This window comes from Temnothorax americanus, unplaced genomic scaffold (assembly GCF_048541705.1).
Source record: "Temnothorax americanus isolate GAGA-0224 unplaced genomic scaffold, ASM4854170v1 Scaffold12, whole genome shotgun sequence".
Lineage (NCBI taxonomy): Eukaryota > Metazoa > Arthropoda > Insecta > Hymenoptera > Formicidae > Temnothorax > Temnothorax americanus.
The window spans coordinates 3,116,845-3,141,126 of NW_027509253.1; the positions used below are offsets into that span (position 1 = coordinate 3,116,845).

Below are 24,282 nucleotides of genomic sequence, written 5' to 3' on the forward strand. Positions count from 1 at the left end.
ACGAAAGTGGAGCACGTCAGCAGTCTTCCGCGCCGCGCCGGCAGTCCTCGGCATAAAAACGTCGATGATCCTCTCCTTCGCGAAAATGGAGCCGCGATCAACAACAATGTCGGCGACAATAACAGCAGATATACATTCCGGTGGCGCGGGCGTAAAGCGCGATTCGTCAAACTGTTTACGGCCATCGCGATCCTACAATGAATAATTGCCGCTTGTCGTCTCGCCCAGCGAGTGACCGCTCCGCTTGCCTCCGCGGGACGATTCCTCAATTTCAGCGCGAGTCCCCCTATCCGCGCGCAAGAGAGAAGTAACGTTGACAAAGCGAATACGCTCGCCGTAATTGATGCAGCGCCGTGAAAAGGATATATTTTTCGTATCGTGACAAATGTCGTGCGAATCACGAATCACGCTTTACGGTAGATTAATTTCTATATTACCTGTCCCGCAATTTGTCCGCGTCGAAAGTTTTTTTTATTATTTAATACGCGCCGCTCTTATTTGCTTAATGCATCTTTGATGGCATCCCCGTCGCTGCTTTATTAAGATTTGAGAAGAAGGTGAAATGCATCTCGCGGGGAATGAGGGCTCTCTCGGCGCGCGGCGCTCCACGAAATTAAAGTCGTATCTTCGACCCGCCGGATGGGAGAGCGCTAACGAGAAAAGGGATAGAAATGCAAAAGCTCGAAGCAGTATGTTTACTTTATGAGCGATTATAAATATTCACACGCGCATTTCTAATATATGTGCGATTCTAATCTTCTTTCTTTTTCTAAGAAAAAAATGTTTTCGTTCCTTGGAATATTGGATTAGTGAATCACAATTAAATCTACGATTAAATACGATTATACCTTCGACCACACATGCGAAATAACATAATTATATTCTTCTTTCAAGACAATCTGTTGATACGCTGGTTTTAGCTGTTACATAATTGTAATACTTCTTAATTCTTTTTGCGGTCATTCTTTTCCATGAGAAACAACAAGAAATTCAAAATTCCGATGGTAACAGGAATTTCCTTGTCGTATGAAGTGATGAAGAAATCAGAAGAAAATCTTGGTGGTATTTCGGCAAGTTCCGCGCTCGGGTATCACGCGCGAAAATTGCGATAAGAGCTTCTCGATTCGCCGAAGAAAATCGCGGGGAAACGTGACTCCCGTTCCTTGGAGAGATATATGATTTTATTTGCGGGGGCAACCGAGGCAGGCGACGATATGAGCGCGAGACGATAGTCGAGGAGTGTGTTCCGAGCGGAAAATAGAATCCGCGCTAGAAACGCACCTGGATAACCGTCGGAATTGCGGCGCCGCGCCGCCGCCGTCGCGTCGTATCCAATCTGAATATCTGCATGCACGATGCATCGCTCAGATTTATGTACTTGTTTTGAATTTTCCATTTTATTATTATTATCTTTTTTCGTTATTTCCGTACCCCGGTATTTCCCTGTCCTGTGTACCGGAGCGCTTAAGCCGAGAACAAAGTCGCGGTTATTGAATATTTCTGTAACCAGGTAAAGCAATTACCCAAGTGCGCGAAAGTTGGCGCAGAGAAATCGAATTAGCCCGTCGCTCAAAAATACATTTAACTATCTCCGAAGGAAAATTTGATCTTCCATGCAGCTGGCGGGGAGTTTGCGCGCCTGCGGAATCGAGTCACTGCGACGTGTCGCGTCTAATTTTTCCGCAGTTGCTTTTACGTGGGAGACGCTCTCGCGTCTACGGCGGTTTACTTTAGCGATAGCCGCGTTAATTACGAGGTAAATTACCTTCGCTAGAACTCAGCCAAATATCTTCGTCTTGCTACACGTGGTCGAACTAGGGGACTTAACGAGAATTACGCAGTCTGTTCGGTCCTTTGTTTGACCATGTTTGCCCTGGTCCGCCTGGTCTTCGTGCTTCGAAGCGAGAGACAAACGGCAGCGGTCGGTCTTTTTTCAAACACGATCGAGAGTGATTCGAATTTCGCGAGTTCCAGAACCAGCTCTTAAACTCAAACGACCCACGCGTCGCCGATGCTTAACCGACTAATTCACTTATTTGCATTAAATTCCACGCTCCTCTGGTCAGTTCCCGGCAAGGTAAAGGGCAAGCAAGATAATTTTTCTGTTATATACTTCATTTCGTATGCTTTATTTAATTTCACCTCGCGTTCCAAAAAGCGTGACGTGGAAATTTAATTTGTCGCCTGTGAATGCAATCGCGAGATTACGTATTTAAGCTCCCAATTGGGCGTCGTTTTTTCTTCTAGAAATAACAATCAATTCTTTTACTTACCTTAATCTCTCTTAGGTATCTGCCAATCAAAAGCGATCGGCGGCCGGATTACGTCATAGATACAATCAATATATGTACTATATCCCTGATATGCAATTCCAAGGCATGTAAATGCATCTCATTTACGTTCCGTGACTGTTAGGACAATTGCGAGTTAGCATGCGGGTCTTCACAACAGGCGGCAATTAGAACGGGGGTCAGATGGCACTTCGGCGATGCTGGATCTCTGATTTATCGATCTATTTCCGGTCGGATGTATCTATCCACCAAGCGGCGCGGTCGGTTCTTCATCATCAACGGCGTACGAGGGAACGCGGGCGCGCACGAGCAAAACGGCTTCGTTAGAGGTTCAGCCGACCGGAAGAGTCGTTAACTACAGGCAGCGAAGTACACGCGAGCCATTTGCGTGACCGCCAATTTCGCACGCGCCGTGCTGTACGCGCACCGATATAAGCAGCCTGTATCCGGGTCGCCGGCGCGGTTCCATTTATACCCTAATAAATTTCCAACAATAATTATTGAACGTCCGGCCCTACCGGCGCGCGTTACATTATGCAATATTGAGGCGCAATCGAATTACGTTACCCGTAACGCGAGTCGTGTCGTTTTATATTCATTCCTGAAATTTTATGCATGTATGTATGTACGTCGATACCATTTGTTCCCTTTTATCAATCTGCAACGGGATTTGAACCTGGTCGTCAATTTATTCGTGGAACGCGTCTCGCAATTTTAAGCAGCACTATTTTTAACGGTAAGTCCGTTTATGGGTACTGTCAGCTGTGTTATTAATCAAGTGTGTGTGTATATATATATATATATATATATATATATATATATACGTAAAATAAACATTCATAATTGAGGCGACGGATGTCTGCATTTAATTATAAAGAAAATGCGAATAATTAATTGTATTCAAATATCCGATATTGATAGAATTCCATTTGATTAGTGCGCTCGTAATAACTTGCATCGTTAGTCACCGAATTATTTCTCAAATTTAATTATGCGTTTATAATTCTTTTATGAGTTTCAACAAATTAAGTGACAACAATTCTGCTCTCGTGACACCTTGTTAGAGATTCGTTTTTTAAGGGACGCTTATCTTTTCCTACGAACTTTTTAAAAGACGTTCCTTCGTAAGAAAATTAATTAATGTAATTAATAAACATGACAAACCACCTTTGTAATGTATCCTTGATTAATGCCTCTTTTGGCAAACAATGAATAAGCAAAACGCTTTTAAAGGAGTTAATTCACCAGGAAGAGTCTTGCGGGACTTCGCAGTAATCGAAAGAGGTGCCGAAGGGTAGACAGGGTACTCGTTCACCCCGTGGTGCCTTCGACGGCGAACGAAATCACCCTGTATCGACCCAGCGACGCCCACCCAAAGAGCAACCCCCACCATGAATGACCCCATCCACCGGCGACCGGTACCATATTTCGCCTAAAAATTCCGGAGCGCGGTGCGTCGCGCGCCAAGTCGCCGCTACTTTTTTGTCCGCGGCAGAGAGATTCCGACGAGAGATTCCGCATGTGGGTCCCGCATCTGCGGCGACCGTTGTTGACAAATCCATAAAACCGACCCTGACAAACTGATTTTTCACATCTGCAAAATCCCGATTCGTATAACGAACGGAATTTTGTGTCGCGATATTGCAATATATTAAGACAGGCATCTAAATTGTCGTGTACATTCAAAATGAGATATATTTTTTCGAACTTGGGTGATTTATGGCTAACAACGACGTGGAAAACATAATTTATAAGACAACTTTGAATCAAAAAAAGTTACATAGTACAGGCGAGGCCGGACGAGGCGTAGGACTTTCTCCTCGAAAAATAAACCACATAAATCACCCGCGGCAAAATTTATCACATCACCGCCGCAGCCTCGTATAAAAAATACGATAGAGGCATTATTAAACCGCTACCAGCGAAGCGACCGGTCCCCACTTTATCGCGTAGAGTATTGCTTTCGAGGCGATTTTATTCTCCAGACGCATGAAGAAGTATCTTCTCTCTTTGTTTCCCAGAAAAGAGACACTTGACGGGTATCTTACACTGCGGGTAACACCGTCGACGGTAAATATTTCGGATGCCTACGTATATTTCAAAACTTTATTATGACAGCTTAGTATATTCTCTCTCGTAACACACTTATTCTCCCGCCGTGGTATATCTCTCCGTTATTCCCGAGAAGGACGTACGCGCGCTTAAATTATTCCCCCGAAACGATGACAGGATTCATCTATTTTACTATGCGCGCGCGTTATTATGTACGCGTGCGAGGTACGTGTGAGATGTACCTCGCACACCCGGGGGCGTATTTATAGTGGTCGAAACAAACCGCCGCGCGCGCTATTGTCTAAATTATTTCTAAATAGCGGTGTACCAACGATGGAGGAGTTTGGTTACCGCCTCCACTTAACTCCGGCGAAAATCCCGCTCCGATTCCTCTTTCCAGTCCCTTTCACGTTTCTCCGCTGGCCGCTGCGCTGGAAACGGTTTTGCCGTAACAATACGGAAACCGTTCGCCGGAGATTCTCCCCTGCCGCGCTTCCGCCGTACGTCGCGCTTAATCGGTGCTCTATATTGCAATAAGGAAACGCGCGTGTTATATCCCCCGCGAAGCTTCACACGCGAGAAGGGCTCATCGATCCGCGCGCGGTAAATATCAAAATTTCACGGACTGACGCATGACGCAAAAATCGATCGAAAGGAACGATTGGAAGCGGCCCTGTTTGCACGAGTTTTTCCGCGAGGCTATAGGACCACCGAGCGAGCGCTCGTCATGTACTCGTCATCTGGATCGACAGCAAGCCGTTGCTGTCGCATTCGACGTGATGAGCGTGTTGGCTGAAGCATGATGCCTCACGGGTTATTTTTACAGATCGTCGAAAAAAACGGTAAATTGCTCGAAGAAAATATTAGTAATTCTCTCTTTTTTCTCTCTCAGAGAATAAAAAAAAAGTAGACAAAAACGTTGAATATAAAAGAAGTAAGATCAAAGTACTAATACTTTGGGGTAGCCGATGTTTCTCAGTTTGTAGGTAAATTATACGTGCTCCACAACTTTTATGCGTTTCGTTTGCATAATAAAGATGGGGGAGGACGCAGGGATTCTGAAAACAGAATAGACGTTTCTCCGAATTTATTTCTTCACGCGCACTTCGCCAAAGTTGCCGAACGAGACGCCCGGTTCGGGAAGGGAGATACGCGTCGCGAAATATTCTTTGTTGGGATTTACGTATGCAAATAAGCGAAATAATATTACCATCGAACCGCGAGCGCGGACGGATCCGTTGCGACGAATTTAATTATCGATTTCCCGGGGGAGAGAATATCTCTCCGTAGTGCGGCATCTATTTTCGAAACGCGATGCAACCAGGAGGTAGCGGTTTATTTCGGCGCGAGAGTTCGATGGAATATTATTATCGTTGCCAGCCTGCGGTCCTTTCGTTAGATCCGTAAGGCGAGGCCAGCGGTTCGTACGCTCGCTCGTATATATCGCGATATTTTGTTCTTTCAATATACACTTTCCTTTCTCGTTGTGAAATTCAATTCCCGTCCCGGGGGGTCGAGGGCGGCGTTACCGAGCGCTATACATAAATTGCTTAGGTCTAATCGAACGTATAGCTTATCGACGGCGAAGATATATTGCGATGTTAAAATATTAATGCCGATATAACACAATGAAGACGAGACGTATGTAATCTCACCGGCGCTCGGTAGCGTTTAATTATATAACACTCACACGGAAATAAATCACGATGATTCATCGCGCATAAAATATTTCTCAACATTATTCGTTATTTTAAGTGTTCGAAGAAGCTGCGGCACACCTTTCTTCGGCGCGCCTTTTGTCCTTCCGTTTCCGGCAATCCCGGAATTAACGCAGTCTCTTTTCGCCTCGATTTCGCCTCGGTTATTCCCGTGGATTCTCGTGGGAAAGATTCCCTTGTACGATCAGGTACTTGACACATTTCGATTTTTCCTTTTCTCGTCCGTTTATAAATTTCTAACTGCGACGGCGATCGCTCGCGACTCGATGCACAAGTCTTATTGTAGCCGCGTCTCCGCGCGAATTTCGATAAATTTTTCGCGTCGCAATGCACACGGACGCATTGCGGCGACTTCGTTTCCTCTCCGTCTCTCTCTCTCTTTATCTTTCTCTCTGCTCTTGCACAACCCTCGCTTTCGCGCAAACTTGGTCGACGACGTTCGAATTTCCAGCTTGTACTTTAGAGCACGAAAGAGTCCTATGGGGTTTACCCGATGGCTTACACAGAATTTCTTGTCTTTATGTACTTTCATCGTTGTTTCGCAAAGTTGAGTATTTCAACGTTTACGTATTCACGCTCGCTTTCGCGCGATCGCCGAACGAGCATATCGTTCAACGCAGTAAGAGATAATCGGATATCGGCTATTAATCAGGTCGGTCGATTTGACGCTCCCGGAATGGTCAAATGTTCAAATTTAACAGCAGCAATCACGTAGACACGCCCGGCTTTAAGCCGCGTTAGTATGCAGGAATGTTTCGTAGATGTGGCCATTCTGGTACTCTGCAACTATTTCCGGACTTCACCGGTACACAAAGAATATATATAACCACATAGTTCGGAATACTTTCTTGTGGATCGATTCGTAGAAAGCGTCCGGTATAAAATGTTTTTTCGCCGTAATTATTTCGTCGGTCAAAGAAACAGCTGTTTAATCACCGCAAGAAATTTTCGTTAGTTTACTATTATCACCATTATGCTCGCACATCTAAACGAGAATGTTCCACGCAATTGTGCTTAATCGGCTTACACATATGTATATTGTTTGGATACCCGACTATTTTACAGATTTTTTGCTCTCACACACAAACAGTCTCAACATTTACAGTGCGTCAGTCCCGCGACTCCCGCCGCGCTAGATTCGAGTCCTTTTTGTTCCACCGCTTGGCGACCGAGCGGTTGACGCCAGGATCGATGGCAAAAAATCCGTGTTAAACGCTGGCACGAGCCAGATGTCCGGGGATCGCGATTGTGGTGGTTGGCGGGGTCGTCGTGGTTGTCGTTGGTCTCGGTATCGGGGAACGTTTCATGGGCAGGTTTCTACCGCTTTGGTCGCTCTTGACCCACGGCCATTGCAGGGTACGAATTAGAGTATTCCGAAAGTCTTCGGAAAAGAGACAATAAATGTAAAAGGTGATCGAGTAATTGATCACTTCCAGCAGATTGGCCAGCGCTCGGAACACCTGCAACCGAAACGCAGCGAATTAATGGACGGATTCATAATTGATGAAGTCATGTATTAGGGGCGGGAGAACATGCCGGAATAATTAAATCAATTATTCAAAAAGAAAAGGTAGGGAAAAATAAATTCTGATAGAATTCTTGCAGAGCAATAAAACGATGATGAGAACAAAAATACATAATTTGGAGAAAAAATAGAATTGTTTTCGTAAATTAACTTTTAATTTAATTTATATTAAATTGCAAGCAAGAGTGAATATGTGTTCCAACGGTAATTGTCATTTGGAAGTGAGAGATAATGTACAAAATATTTGGGGGTGGATCTTCTCACCTGGTAAGGATAATGGCTGAGATTGCTTTCGCTGAGTGTGACGTTCAAGATAACCATAGGACTGACGCAGACTAGGAAGAGGATGCTGGTGCTACCTAAGAGCAGGATGAGCCTCCGTTCTTCGGCGAAAGTTCTGGGATCCTCGTCGCTGCTGACGGTTCTCGATAAGGTCATTCTCCGACGTCGCTCGCAGGACCTTCTGTACACTATCATTATTCTCAGATTGAATCCGGCGAGGAGGATCGTCGGCGCCACTTTAAAAACAACTTCTAACACCACCTTGTACACCTGAAATACATGTTCGCGATCACGAAGGGCCCGTAAAATTAAAATTTTGAGGTTAAATACGGTGTAAACCATTTTAAGCTCGCACACACAAACACAATATAACTAAATACGCTGTGAGTGTTTCAGAAATTCTGACCTGCTTTATTTAAATGTCAGATCTCATTTTGGATATCAGATACTTTTGTGAATTTAGACCAATGGCGCACGTTCTATATATGTATACAATAATTAGCATTAATAATGTTTTAAATAATTAATAAATGAACAGACAAATTAATAACGTTACATTCGGTTATTTTTGACTTTAAAGTACCATTTCGAAATTGTTGTTAGAATAAGAGAAGGGTAACTTTGCAAGCAGAAAAAGAAATATGGATTACCTGATAGTACCACGAGTCGAGAAACGACTGATTGTCTCTCCTCTGGTAGATTAGAGGACCGCCGGGTTCCAGCAGGCAGGTCGTAATTTCACCTCGAAATACGCTCGGCAGATAAACGAGAAATGTAACCAAAGGGATGAGCACCACTGTTAGGTGAGGTGGTCCGCAGAGTGGTCGCGTGTGTCCGGGATGACAGACGCTTACGTAACGCTCCACTGTCAATGCCAGAAGCATCATTACTCCAACCCCTATGCATACAATTAACCCCTATATCTCTCGAATATAGTGCTATGTCGAGTCGGCCTTAAAAGCTCTCCTCGTCACGTAGGCACCTGTGCGTTTTCACACACACAATAGCTACAACGTCAATCAAAAAATTTTCGCAAACACGTTTCGCATCATCTACAGAATGGTTTAACGCTCTTTTTTTTTGCGCCCTATTTTTTTTAATTTGTTTTCTTTGTACCGGCATCAGAGCGAATTTCTAATCGCTATAATCGCTGTAACTTATAAGAGTTTCAAGATACGGGAAAGCAAAAGTTTTCCGCCGCGAGCGAGAATTTCCGTAACGAGCGATCTTCTGTTTCTTTCACGAGCGATGCGGAGAGCATGGATAATGCAGATGAATTTATTTTCTTCTCCGTTCCGAGGATCAGTTGTTTTCGCGAGAATAGTGTTAATGAAAGATAAAAAATGCGAGTGAGCGAGAGAAAGAGAAAAAGACAGAGAGAGAGAAAGAGAGAGAGAAAATGAGACAGGAAGTTGATTGGACTATTCGCAGGCGTAATTTTGCATTACGTTCCGCGGGATTTTCGTCGATAGCGAAATTCAGCGTACCCAGGCAGCCGTTCCCAAGGAAGAGCTCGAGGTGAGCATGGTAGAAGGCCTGGAGCCAGCTGTTCCATCCCCCAGTCTCCTTGTGGATGAGCACCCGCAACGCGAAAGGAATGCAGAAAAGGATCGCGAGGAGCGCCGCCGCGGAGTAACCTGCAACAAAAAAAAAGGAGCCGAGGTCGTATAGTTAAGGAGGATGATCGGACAGGGAAAAATGAGAGCGGAGGCCCCGAGACCGAGTTAACTTGATTTCATAAACCCGGAACACAACGGGCGAGTGTTGCGCACGATTCACTTAATCATTCTCGCAACTTCTTTAAATATTCTGTCACCGCGGCAGAATTTTTCATTCCGCCTCCACGGAAGCCGTCGCGTAGAACGACGGAAATAGGATTAAATCACTCTTCGGGATCTATTACGGGATCCCTGAATGTTCTTAGCCATTTCTAGTTTAATTTCTACCGTTTTATATATTCTTCGCGCATTTTATATCCGCCAGTTCCTGGCCCGTTATGCGTTTCTGGTCACGTAAAATGTTAACGCTTTCATCGTAATTCTCCGTTCTCTTAGCCAAATGTCGCTTGTAAAATAGCATACATTTCGCTCAGTCGTTATTCAACCGTTAGCGTCACACGAACGCGCAGTAGTTTTATTTCCCGCACGTATCACTCTCAAATTAAAACTTCATCGAATTCTCGTGAATTCAGACAATCGAAACGGGATACGCACTTTTTGCCAATTTTCATTGATTTCCGGTTTTCGTACGGTCGACCGCGCCGCTAGTTGCTCCTCGTCTCCTGTTACGGGCTTTTACCGTCCATTGAGACCAATTAACGCTCGTATTTACCGTTTCGTTCCGCGGTACTTCCTGAGCGCAATTAAATGACGACGTCTCCTTCTCCTGCCTCGTACAACGCAAATTGGAGAGAAAATTGCTCACATACGAATACAAATGTGATGAAAGAAAATTTCCTCGGATACATTAACAAACATTTTGTTGTTTAAAATAGTTGTTTGTATATAAAATTGACGAAACTTCTAGTAAATTATTATTTCATAATTAATAATTACATACATGAATAAAAAAATGTATAAGCGTTATTTCGGTTTAATGCGTAGATCAGTAATTATTTCTGAATTATCTTCAACCAATGTATACGGACGAAGGAACTCCATATCAACCAAGGCAGTTTTATCAACCCTCGCTTTGTCGTACCGACCCTCGAGCTTTCAGCTGCCGATAAGCTCGACGAGTTTGCTGGTAACGCACGTTTCTGTGGTCGATGATAACCGAGCGGTGGATAGGAAGGGTGGTTTCAACCCCTCCAGTCATTACCTCCGTTACCAACCGACCTACATTTCGCGTTCTGCAGCCATCTCATAGAGAGCCTCCCCTAAACACTTTGTCCGTAGAACGGCACACTTTAATTGCGAGAGAAGAGTTCTCTCTCAAGTTTATTAAAGCACGCGGTACACGCTCATTGGAGTATGAAAGTCGCAAGAATCGCCCGGAAATTGGCTAATGCCGCGCGAATGAAAGTCGAGTTTTCCGCTCGGCTACGCGACGCGTAGCCCGTGGAAGCTCGTAAAACTTTTACGTCGGAGCCGTCGCATTAAGGCGAAATTGCATCTTTCCATTTAAATTACGATTTCTTGCCGTCCGTCAGTAACAGTCACGAAGAACCCAGCTAGGTTTCATTGGGTTTCACGATCTCTTCGCGAATCGGCGAGTGGGTACAGTCTAGTACCTCTAGGATCTTTCCCGTGCTTTCGTCATTTTCTTCAAATTACTTTCTTGATGCGTGAACGAAACTCTACCTGTAAGTAAACACGTGTGTACAAATACGACGTCAAGCACCGCATCCACTTTGGCAAAACAGGGACGAGTACTTAATTAAAATTACGCAATCCAGATAATGTTACGACATTAGTTTTTTATGTAATGTCATTTATTTATCGACAAATTAAATTTGTCGAAAATGGTATATAATAAGTTGCTGCATTCTTTCTTGATTGAAATTGAAGTAATAGAATTTTTAAAATTGAGAAATTATACGCATTATAATTATCGTCTTGTAATTTATACTCTGGACCTTTTGCGTGCGCGAAGCTTATTTTCTTTTTTATGTAATAAGCTATCGTAATAAGCCTTGAAAGTATCATTATTTATCCTTTGTTATGTGGGACGCGCGAACAGAGTTACGAAATTAAACTTATGCGGAAAATGATATATAAGTCGTTACGTTCTCTCTTGATTGAAATTGAAGTAACAGAAATACTTTCAAAATCGAGAAATTACGTAATAATTGTTGCTTCAGTTTATACGTTCTGAACCTCTCGCAAGCGCGAAGTTTCTTTTATCGCATTAATATAATAATGTAACAAGCTAATGTGCAATAGCTAATGTAATAAGCTGTCGTAATAAGCCTTAAAACCATCATGGACTTATCCTTTTTGTTACGTGCGAAGAATAGAGTCGCCAGTCCAACGAGACATCCGTTTGACGAATGAATTTGAAACTGCGTAAGACGAGAGGAACAGCATCTCAAAGTGACCGTCGCGCCTCAATTACCGGAAACCACCGCGGCTGGTCCGTGCTTTCCATTTTTCTGGAAGGCGACGGGCGGACGTCGGTGGGCGTCGATGCTCGTTACGCACGCAGACGCTGCGACTGGATTAATGTGTCAGTGACCTGTTTTCGGGCCACGGTTCGTTTACTAAACCCTATCACGTTGATTGGTCGATTCCCCCATTTTGGCACTTCCTTATTTGTCCACCGAAAACCGACTAACGAGAAAAGGGCATGAAAAAGGTGACAGATCCATGAAGTTTCAATTGATAAAGCCGTTGAACAGAAATAAATCTTATAGGACGCACATTTAGTTCATTTGCACGGACATCTGATGTCTATCGCGTGCGACACGAAGGTCGAGAAACCCTCACGAAATACGCCGATCTTTTTTTTTTCCCGAAACAGCTGTCATGTATATGATCATTGATTTACGTGCTGCAAAACGTGGCTGAAACTTTTTTCCCTTTTCCTTCGCGTCTAATGGAAGTGCTAGCAACGCATTATCGTTCGACACATTTTACGAGCGTCTTGAGTGCTTCGTAGAGATTCAATGGTAATAATATCCATATTAATCGGATCATCGAACAAATCGAAATATTTAAACTTCGCAAATAATACGAGGTCTGACAATAAAGTTCACGAAAATAAAAATAAAAAAGAAACATTGAAAAGAACGCACTTTTTTGTGACGTTAATGACATTAATGAGTAATACGACAGCACTTTTGAAGGCCATTTTACAACAACAGTTCCAAAACTGCTTCAAAAGGTGGACAAGGCGCTGGCATCAGTGTGTAGCTTTCCAAAGGGACTACTTGGGGATATAGTGATAAGCAATAATGTATCAATTGTACCGTGACGAGTTCGCAAACTTTATTGTCAGACGATCGATTCATTCGATTACATAAATGCTGATAGGTAACTGTATTTTTTCAATAAAGTTTCAAAATATATAAAATTTCAATTTGATTCATTTCACGTTAATTACCTTCAATAAAGCGAAGCGAATATTGATGAACGAATATTTCTATGCAATTAATGTCGTTTCGTTCAATAATGTTACATTCAAATTACGTACAAATTGCTGAAATTCTTACAACTGACAAATACCATGTCGCGCACTACAAAACGCTGCATCGTTGTCACGTCTGAAGTTAATATTTTGCATCCAACATGCATCCGAGCGAGTGCAATGCGTGTGTGCCGACAAATACATCAGGAATAGTGAAGAAAAATGTCGCGATGTCTCGCCGGGCGACATTTTACAAATCGCGTCCTCCCGGCATGTTTAATTTATCGAAATCCTGATGAGGGAGAAGCCAGCTGTAGCGTTCATTTGTCAACATCCCCACCTGGGCTGCGTTCCAAAATTCACTCTAGTTAACTAAACTGCTATAGTGTACGTGACGTAAACTATAGATTTTAGTTACCCAGAGTGAATTTTGGAACGCAACCCTGAACGGATACTTTAATTCCATAAAAGCGGCTGTTTTCGCGCAGATCGTTAATTGCGTCATTTATTTATGTCAAAAGTGCTACGGTACACGCGTGCTCGAATGATTCGCGGTCACCAATATTGGTGAGCCTGCCGACGTCACCGGCCGGGTGTTATCTAATAGAATATCAATGTCCTGCGATCGAAATAATATAAGAAAGAAAAAACATTTTCTCAGATAAATGACAACGACATGACATGCGTCCAGATGTTATTCCCGGATGAAGGCTAAGACTGGATCCCACATCTCCTTCGAACGAATCGAGGCCTAAACAGTATTGTTCGAAACAAAATCTGATCACAATTTAGACGAATTAATGTAGATATTTTATTTTATTGACTCGTGTTAAAACTGGGTATAGCATTTATAAAAAATAATGGATGTTTGATCCGAGGCAGCGCGGTAGAAGTCAGACTTTGAATTTAGCGAAGCGTTTTTTTTCCTACAGTTTACGATACGTCTCGCTGTACTCACCACGCCTCCGCGCCGGTGTTCACACCACCTGTTGAAAAACGCACGTAATACGAAGTTCCCATTACTTCTGTAGGCGCCCGACGCGCCCCATACCTTATTCGTATCTCCGTCGAGTGCAGCCGCTGCATTTATTCTCGAGTTAATAAACTGCTCTAAGTGGATATCCCCGAACAATAGTTATTAGACACTTCAGGATCTTCGTTAATATTGTCTTGGATTTAAATTTCGTTACGGTATAATAGAACGTTGTAATAATCGTGATCTGTTGTAAACGGGATCGAATGACACCTGACGGTTTGTCGATAGGCCATTGAACGTACAAAAATCTATAGCATACTCTTCGCCGCGATCCGTAAAATTTATTAGCATAATAGATCGGGTAGATAAGATTTTTTGAAACGATATAAAGATCAACGTTGAAAGCAGGAGGTATATTAAGCTATCTAAGCCAAATTATCAGAACAAAAAAAATTTATATGGAACTAATTTGCTAATTATTTGCCATTTTTTGGATAGCAAATAATTTTGGTATTATTAACTTTTTGCTTTGACTTGTGTATATGTTTCTTTTTTATAATGGCTGGACAGAGCTTAATCTTAAGCTATCCAGCTCTTCGTAATTTTTTAATAGCTAGAGCAAAAAAATTACTTTTAAAAGCAAAAAATAGCAAATAATTAGAAAATTAATTCCATATAAAATTTTTTGTGTTCTGATAATTTAGCTTAGATAGCTTAATATACCTGAAAGCAGGACAGTGACCCAGTCGTTGGAAATTCATAACGACTAGAAATGGTATAGCGCGGGCGAAATGAGGGTGAGTGCTGCAATATTGCACGCACTCGGTAATAAATCATTCCGCAGTAATATCGTAGCGCAAGGGACAACGAAAAAAGAACATTACCGCGATGTTCATGCCGAGATTCCCCGAGATTCACCACCGTCTCTTCAATCGCTGTTTACACCAGACACGGACAAAGTTAACGGATTAACGGGGATACGTTAGCCTTCCCGAGATTCTCTTTTTGCAGACAGATAAATCGCATATGTCTCGCGCAACGAACGAATTGCTATTTCGCGACGCGAAGGAGACGGATGCCGGCTCGCACGAAGCACCAATCAATCGGGAGCGAATCGATCGATGGATCGCGACTGTTTAGAGATTCCAGCTCGTCGATCTCGGGAATTGCGAAAAGGCGAACGTCGATATCGCGCGTATACGTTGATATACGACTTTCGCGTACCGGACGTACGTGTACGTCGCGCGCGCGCGCGGAAGGATTTAATTCGCGTGTGTTCTCGACACGCATCTCCGGGGAAATAACGTCGAGAGTATTGCCGCGCATATCGCTCGATATTCCGAGCATCCGAAGGAATCGTCCTTATATAGATAGACGCGCGAGGGATTACAATAACTCTTTTCCTTCCCATCGCGCTCGTCTGCAGAAACGACATATCTGCCGTGCACAACGACTCGATGCTCGTATCCATTCGATTAAGATGTATATGTACGAGACAATCGAGAAGACAATGGGAAGCTTTTGGAGATAGATTTTTTTGTTGGTTGGAATAACGCACGTATGGGATTGCAAGAAAGTATTTTTTTTATTTTTATTTTATAATTCTTTTTTGCACAAAACTACATAATTGATCCGCCCTCTGACGATGAGAGAGAGAAAAGATCGTTAACGAGTTGGCGCATTCGTACGTCGGAGCGACCACTCGTAGGATTTAAGCCACGCTCGCTAGTCGACGGCCGGATATAGAAGTTTTAACTAGTCATTCGACATAACGAGCAGGGGGTTATCTAAGAAGACGAGCCGCTCGCGCTCGGTTCGTTCGGTGCTTGGGAATTAACGACCGTTCTCCGTGCGTTTGCATACAAAGTGCATTCTCCGCTCCGCCGGCCCTCGTTATCCTTTTTACTGCGCGACGCCCCCCGGGGGAGCTCTCCGCGAATGCGAGGCCTTCCGCCGGGAATAGACTCCAGTGCGAAAGGAATTAAATCGTTATCCATATCCGGGATTCCGGGACGCCGTGCCGCCGCCGCAGCCGCCGCCGCCGCCGCCGGTCCCCACGCGTTTACGACGCTCAATTTACTCCGTGTTACTGACGGGTATACGCAAGTTTACAAGCCTCCCTTCGAAGTGAGATTCGTTTTATTGCATAGAGACGAAGTTTGATGAAATATTGTGTAGCATCGTTTGTCCCTTATTACTCGTGAGGCAGGACAGGGCGCGAATAATGGTGCGGCTGGACGATATGACGCTAAGCTTGCGCTGGATGATGGATTTAACTTCGTGCGAACACTTTATCTCTATCTCTGGAACTTTACTTCCTTTACCAGGAAGTAAAAATATTTCATAAAGTTTAGAATTAATCTAGATTTCTTGCAGCGCACCGTCGTTCATACGTGTGTTTCTTTCAGTATAAAACAGCAAAAATTAGTTCTATTTTTTATGTTAAGAAATTGATTCCCAGAATCTTCCGGCGAATGACCACGTGCGAGTAATTGGCCAGCCACTAAACTGAGTTTACTCACCTCCGTTCTTCTCCGAATCGTAATTTCATGAAGTTACACGGCGTCAACGGTTAACTATGGGCGGTCTTATCAAAATAACTCGACCTCGGCGCAGATATGCCTATACGAGCTCGTGGCGAAAATATCGACCGGAAAGATCAGCAGCGAGCAAACTCATAGAGTCCACGTCCACGGTCGACTCTCGTCCTCCCCCACGATCGTAAACATACGCAAGTTAAGTTACGAGTCATTTCAGCCGTTCGCTATCTACTTCGACGAGAGTTCCGGCATTTCGGACGATCTTGTTTTCATGTGCATGAGTTCCAACGCCGGGTATGTCGCAAATTGCGATCGGCGTGGTCGTCGCCATGAGAAAGCGGGAATTTTCGTGGAGCAAAAAGAATCGCGGCGGTAAGACGTGACAGCCGCGATTGAGCGCTTCACTATGTCGGGCGTCAGAAAAGTTGGGCGAACGTCAGGACGGCACGACGAAACTTTCCCGGAAGATTAACCGTTGTCCTAAATCGCGCCCGGCAATCGGACACCGACGCCCGCCGTATATATATCCGCCGTCAAATCTGTCCCTCCTCCTGGTCGTTATATCAAAAAATTAAACGACGTCAAGACGGATGTATCCGTCGGCGAAGACGGATCTTGTCTACGACAATATCGTGGCGCGAATTCTTTCGCTTTGGAAAAGTTGAACCGTATCCCGCGGCAAGAAAGATGTAGCGTACTTTTTAACAATGCGCTAATCCTCTTAGTATCAGATCAAATTAAAAAGTAGACGAGTGTAATCTCACGTCGGAAAACTTATTAGACCGCTTAAAATTGGAGAACGCATCTTTTCATCGTAACAGTTATATGTGAAAATTAATAATAGCAACAATATATATATATATATATATATGTATATAAAATTATCTTCTTCTGTATAACATCTTAAAAATAAAAAAGAAGATATACACAAATACACAATAACATATCCAGAACTACTTAAACCTAAAAACCGCATTGCTTAATCAAATGACGAAATAAATCAAATGGGATGTGTAAAATTGTACAAATGTGTCTTCGCACACGTACATGAAAAAAAGATGGTATTAACAATACAGTTAACAACAGTCTAATTTAAAAGATCTTGTTAATTCAATATAGTTCTTTATTTTTTAATAAAATGGTATTTATTTCGTTAATACTGTTATAAAATTAACAAGATTATTTACAATTAGACTGCTGTTAATACATCATTTTTTTTCGCATATAATTCGTCAGATTCACTAACGGGTAATACATTCGGAATCGAGCGACATTAAAAAATGGTTGAAAAAGTAAATCTTAGCTGCTCCTCGGAATCCCAGATCGCAGTAGATTTTGCAATTTATATGCGACGAAGGCCACGTTCGTCTTGGCATCCGGGGGGAGGGAGGAGGGGGGCTGCTGCCAATAGTCACGTATAGGACAGGTGGCTCGACGTTGAATAACGCAGAATGGATGAGATCGATTCACTCTCCTGCTGAAAATCCGCGTGTCATTTTGACGATGCCCGTTCGCGAGCAGGACAGTCAATTTGACCGGGGAGAAATCTGTGGACGGGCACTCTTATCTCGCACCCTTCGATCCGAAGTATAACATCTCCTCTCGAATACGTAGCTGCAATCGTGCGATCGTGCGATCGTGTTAGGATCGAAGCGAGAACATTCTTCACCCATCTTTTTGATAAGAAATGTAAGAAGAAATTACGCGAATACGCACGGCAACGAAAATCGATCGGGAACAGAATATCTCTACTCTGAATCTCGCGGAATTACGCCGCTGCGTCTCCGCGAAATGATAATAATAATCGATCCGAAATTCATAAATTCATAATGCCTCCCGCAGCGGTGTCGACGTGGATTTAAGGATTCAGTATAGCGCCTGGCGATATATTAAGAAACTGCAGACTACATGTAGCCCATAAATATTCATGCCCACCCCGACATTACCGCGCAAGATAATAATTAACAATTCAATTTACTTTCGTGCCGCTGTCGCGATCGCTTTTTCCTCGCGCCACGGGAGAATCTAATATTGATACGGAAGTTTTCGCACGGAACATCGAAGTTTCTTCTTTTTTTTTCTTGCAAAAAAACGCACGTTGACCTCGCCTTTATATCTTCAAGGAAAATCAAAGACGTGAGTACAGCTTTGGTTTTCCTTCGTCAAATATCTCGCGCGTTGTATGAACAGCGCAAAGTGTGCATCTCCTATCGCCCAACTTTTGCTAAAAAACAAATCTAGGAAAAACCCTTTACGCAAACATATTCTCATATCGTCCGACGGCGCGGCGCGGCGATAAAAGGTTGGAAAAATTCTCACGAGTCTCTCTCTGACTTTTCCTCTTTCTCTCCTCTACTTTCGCAATGATAATCCGTTTCAATGCCGTAACCCTTTTGCCGTTCGTACGGTGAAATCGCAGTTATCGCGGGGCAATTTATTTGAGGACGCCTCACTTTTAAAAGAAAATACGTAATACTTGCTCCCGCGAGTACGATGGAGCATTTCCGGAAGCGGTTAAACAGCATCGGCGTCGTTCGCTTAAACCGTGCATTTGCATGACGGCGACATCGCGTTTCAGCCGGCGACTAAAGAGATTCAGTGGCCCCGATCTTAAGGTCGGCCTTAAGGTAAGACAACTCGAGATTACGAGGGACAAACGAATGTTTTATCTTCGTCAGCTCCGTCGTATCCACTCCGCGAGACCTCGCGGATGTAAACGCTGCCAAGCGGGACGCGCTATCGAAAATCCATTAACGTTCACAGACATGCATTGATCGGCACAGAAAAAAAAAAGATTATCTTAATCCTATCGCAAAGAGTAAAACATGGAGAAATCTTCGCCGTACGAAAATTCGCATTTTCCCACTGCTTTCCCGATTTCTATCGCTGAACGCTCGATTCACTGCTCTCGGTCGGATATTGACGTAAGTCACGCGCGGCAAACAAAATCCAGATATGGCACATATTTAACGTTAAATGTGCGGCGAGAATACAGAGTACTCTATTCAGGACGTTTCCGGTCTTTACAGTCCCGATGTATTGCCTCCGTGTGATAATCGAGACCATTGCAGACTGCGCCGAGGGACCATTATAGCTTCACCTAACGTTCCACGGCGCGTCATTCCAAGCCACATGCCATACATTTTCACGTACACGGCGAAACCACTGCGCGCAAGTTGCACGTGCGGGTCTTCTTATTTCCGTGCGTATGCCGCACATCAAGCCGTCGCGACGTTTATTTACTAACAGAGACTTATCCCGTGAAAGCTCGCGAATTTACACTCTCATTACGCGGATCGCGGAAGGGAAATTACTGATGGCGGAATTACTTCGAAAGATTCGGAAGATTAAAGCGGCAGAAAACACGCTTTTGCGTTTTTCGCCCAAACAGTAAAATTAAAACAAATGGTTTTTTTTTAATCCAATTAATTTCCAATCGTTTACAGCTCAGGAATTAATCAGAGAATATATAAATAAAAATAAAATAAAATACGAAACTATAACGAGTTAAAGAATATGGCGAAGTTGTTTCTGACTCAAAAAAGTTTGCAATTTTTCTGACGAAAGTACAGGAATCTTCTCCGTGATCGAATTATAGATACTCACAGAGATGAATCCGCCACTAAAATGCTGAGAGCTTTTTACGCGACAAATACTCCGCATTCATTACGATTCCTTAACTCGATTTACCAACCTCTTGTCCGATTACATTACGACGAAGAAGGACAGCTCGAAGTTTCTGATATTACCTTATCGGGCCGATCATCACGGTGTATACGCGAAGGGGATTACTTACGGACGGAACGAGAGGTATCAGGTCTTGACCTACCTTTCGCGCGAAGTTAAACGTCGATCCTGCGAAAGTGAACGCGCATCATCCGTCTTAGTGCGACGATAGCAAATTACGAGGTAATTTCGCGACCGTCCTTCAACTTGTGGACTCGGCGCGAAACGCACCATAATTCGTGATGAAACGATTTCGAAATCAGCTGTCTCAATTGACATTTAAATGAACTCTCGACTTCACGTATTTCTCATTCGGGCAAATTTATTGTTTCGATATAGTGACCGTTTGGAACGATTTCACAGTATCGATTTCGGCATCGAGTGCTATTTCGCGCGGCTCTCGCTCTCCCAGTTATTTAACGTGACGGTTAATATACGCTCCGGCGAGAGCGGGCGGCAATGCTCACGTGCGATCGTTAATATTCATAAAGCCTGAAGTAACCCGCGCGCCGTTATTCGGATCTGTAACACCGCTGCCCCTATATGTGGATTTAATAGATTTTCTCCGTGGTAACGATGGCGAGAAATCTGCAGTATAGGCAACGATCTTGCGCCACGACCAACAGGCCCCAGAAGTCAGAAGAGTTGTTCGAAGAACCAGGGGGAGGGGGGATTTCCTTTAATATTGATATCCCTGAAATGTTTTTTCCAAGGGAGAGTTGCCGACTGAGAGAGACGCAGGCGCACGCAGTTCGATGGCTAAGCCTTATTTGTCCCCTCTGTTTCTCTTTGGTTTATCCGGCTTTATAAATGTTTATACTGTGTCTCTCGAGATAACGTTCCCGGTGCTCTTGTAATCACCGTGGCTAAGTAAAATATCTTTTCCGTTTTTGCGTAAAATCGTCACGCACGTCTCTGCCTAATTACTTTGCTGTAATTAGAGCGCAATCTCGGATATTTTTATAAAAGAAGACAGGAGGATCTCGATAAACTTTGGCCTTAGAGAAAACCTCACGGTACGCGAAATTGTTTTGAGGTCGAGTGCCAACGTCACTGGGCGATTTATTTGGAATGTTCTAAATGGTAGATGCAGAAGACTGAGAAAAAGATAATAAAATGCGAAAAATAAAAAAACGTTTTAGAAGAACCATTAGAATTTTATTAAACGAGACTTCGTTCATCGACTAAATTAATCGGCGAGGAGATTATTATGCTTACTTTCGACATCAACGTAGTAATACCGTCAGTGCCGCTTTATTTCGTCTGCCTTTTCTTTCCAGACACGCGCAATCCCTCCGTTAAATTGCCATCGCTTACGTAAAAGTTAAAAGCAATAAGAGCCTGCTTCACGCGCGCGATGACAAGGAGCCGAATCTCCGTTTCTCTTTTTCTCTCAACTCTCGTCGCATTGTTCGTGTAAACGAAGTTTCCTGTGGAGTGTCAAAAATACGATAAATCTGCACTCGCGCGTGCGCGCAGGTGTTACACGTTAAAGGAATTACTTTGAGGCGGACATACACATGCTCTCTCCGTTTCGGATAATTCCTTTGATCAACGCTTGTAGGGAACCTGATTGTCTTCTCGGCGGGATAATCAAACTCAGATGGCCCTTTTTATCTTGTCCCTCGTTGTATCTCGATATGTCAAACATAGAACCGTCGGACAAATCACAAAGGATTTTTTCGAAGAAAACGAGAAAAATCCAGTTATTTTCGCTCAACAAAAGAACCGTCGTAGTTTGATTTTTTTCGACTCACGCTATAACGTTACAAATGAGTAACGCGAATTTCCACGGGTAAAGAATTTCACCATCAGATCGCGTTAACAGGTGTCTTTTGTCTGTCAATAAATACTTGGAGAGAGGTTTCTTTATTTCTTTTACGTCGCTACGTCACGAGACGTGCATTTTAACGCCTTTCCGCGTTCTCGGATTTCCAGATTTAGAACATTCCAAAATAAATTGCCCGGTGATGTTGGCACTCGACCTCGAAATAATTTCGCGCGCCGCAAGGTTGCACCTCATCTGGCCTGTAAGCAAAGATGCGCTTTACTTATTGTTAGCCGCGACAACAATAGGCGCGAAACGAGAGGAGAAACGAAGGCTAGCGGCGCGACGGCCGCTGCGCTTACTCGCCGTGCGCGAGGCATTCGTAATAAACGAAGTGCAGCGGAATCGAAAAATAGGTCACGGCGGCGGAACTTGGAGAGAAAATGGTAACGGCGTATCGATAAAAGGTCGTGGCGCGATAAAACTACTTGGAAGTCGCGGATGCCATGGCTCGCGCCGTTATTCAATCGTCTTTCGGCAACGTAGTTTAACGACGTCGTTCCGTATACGATCAGCGGATGTTTTCCCCGCTGTTACGGGATGTAAAATCTATGGTGGAGCGCGAGACGCGAGTGGATTCTCTCTGATTCGCGATAGTGACGCGCGTGTACTTAATCGAAGAATATCTTTCGACGAGGGCTTTTCGAGGCACGCCTCGAATCTCCATACCCGCGAATTCTTCCGAATTTCGATAGCCCACGATTCGCAATACTTTCGGGTTCAAAGGAACGTAAGCCCGTTGCAACCCGCGCCGCGCATCTCCTGTCTGCCTGTATCCTCGTCTTATTCGCGCGACGAACACGTCGCTATTTACATACGCGTCGGTGCAATGCACGTGTATACGCGCGACGCTGCCGTGCACGGAGCGTAAAGACTCTCGTCTTTCTTTCCCCTCCTTCAACACGCCCGGGTGACGGCCGCCGCCGCGCCGGTGCTCCACGCTCTGATATTTGACGCCGCTGGAATTTTGATGCTGCACTCCGGCCGCGCACAGGGATAGATCGTACATCACGCGCGCGTTCACTTATCTAACGGAATTGGCGCCGACTTATCCGGAATTCTAAAGACGACTGTGCAACACGTATGCGCATACGGATGACGCGAAAGTCATTATCTGTCATTTTGGTAGAATAGCGAAAATCGCTCCCTGCCCAATTTTCTGATATAGCGTCGATATATCCTATTTATCGCGCGATAAATCTCCGTGCGGGAAATGCCTCTGGCGAATTTCTGCAATTTACGAAAAATTCTTATCCGACGGACGATCAACGCGTTTGATGAGTTTGCTCGAGGAAACGTTAGTCCTAAATAAATAAAGATAAGAAAAATAAATGTACCAACGTAACTAATTTATTTAGGATCTTCAATAATTGCTTTTGAAATCATTAATAAAAAGTTACTGTAATTAATAAAAGCACATTAGTAAAAGTTAGTAGCAATGTTAACGTTTTTTCAGCAAATAATTAGCGAAAATAGAAATAATACAATGTAAATAAGAATGATTGACAGATGTCATTATAGCATGATGGGAATGTTACGATAGTCAATAATTAGACATTTTTGTTTCTACTATTTTTATCTATAAATAAAATATTTTCCACTGTATGCAGAGGGATCCCTAAAATTATACTTGAGTTCTATGTTCTTTACACAACGGTATAAGATAAACGATGAAAGAGACGAGTCGAATCTCGCGAGAGGCACGTCTCTTTTGCGCATCTCCTTTGTGCGTAGGCGGATAATCTTGCGTATCTCCTTGCTTGGTAACAAGATCAAGGGTAGTAGTGGACCAGTGGAAACTCAAATTACACCAGCGAGAGGGAATGAGATTTCAGGATTTTATTCCACCATTCCTATACATGAAGTCGGATTGTATGCCACACATATAGAACGTCCCTTCTCGCGAGACATTTCTCACGTGAACATTTTGTGTTTTCGCCACGTTGATATTTAACATTTTTTAAGATTGTTTATAAATTTTCTCCGACCGTTTCTATAATTATTTAATTGGCCACGATCAGCTTGGACTGTTATATAATAAAGTGCAACACTTACGAAAGCCTTGGTGCATTTCTATCATATAAAATATATAACGCGTATTTATATTATCTAATAACTCTAAGCGATTGTAATAGATGAAGTTATTCAGCGTGCGCTGCGAACCAGTCGTAATTTGCAGCGACTGTCGCGCTATTTATGGAGCTCTCGAATGAGATTTCATTAGTTTGTTGTTCGCGAATTGCTAGTTAAATCATTAATCTTGATGAGCTTGATGGT

General features: G+C 43.5%; 2 protein-coding genes across 4 annotated transcripts in view; one reads left to right on the top strand and one right to left on the bottom strand.

Moving 5' to 3' along the window:
• Positions 1–24,282, top strand: part of LOC143893224 (alpha-tocopherol transfer protein-like) — a 115,845-nt gene that overhangs the window by 44,532 nt on the left and 47,031 nt on the right. The gene's annotated exons all lie outside the window — the stretch shown is intronic.
• Positions 5,416–24,282, bottom strand: part of LOC143893307 (putative G-protein coupled receptor B0563.6) — a 38,144-nt gene continuing 19,277 nt past the window's right edge. For both annotated transcript variants that reach the window (XM_077398526.1, XM_077398525.1), the window contains 4 exons: positions 9,356–9,505; positions 8,519–8,766; positions 7,851–8,138; positions 5,416–7,521 (listed from right to left, as the gene is read on the bottom strand). In XM_077398526.1, the coding sequence (XP_077254652.1) occupies positions 7,270–7,521; positions 7,851–8,138; positions 8,519–8,766; positions 9,356–9,505 (938 nt within the window). In that variant the 3' untranslated portion in view covers positions 5,416–7,269. The remainder of the gene's footprint in view (positions 7,522–7,850; positions 8,139–8,518; positions 8,767–9,355; positions 9,506–24,282) is intronic.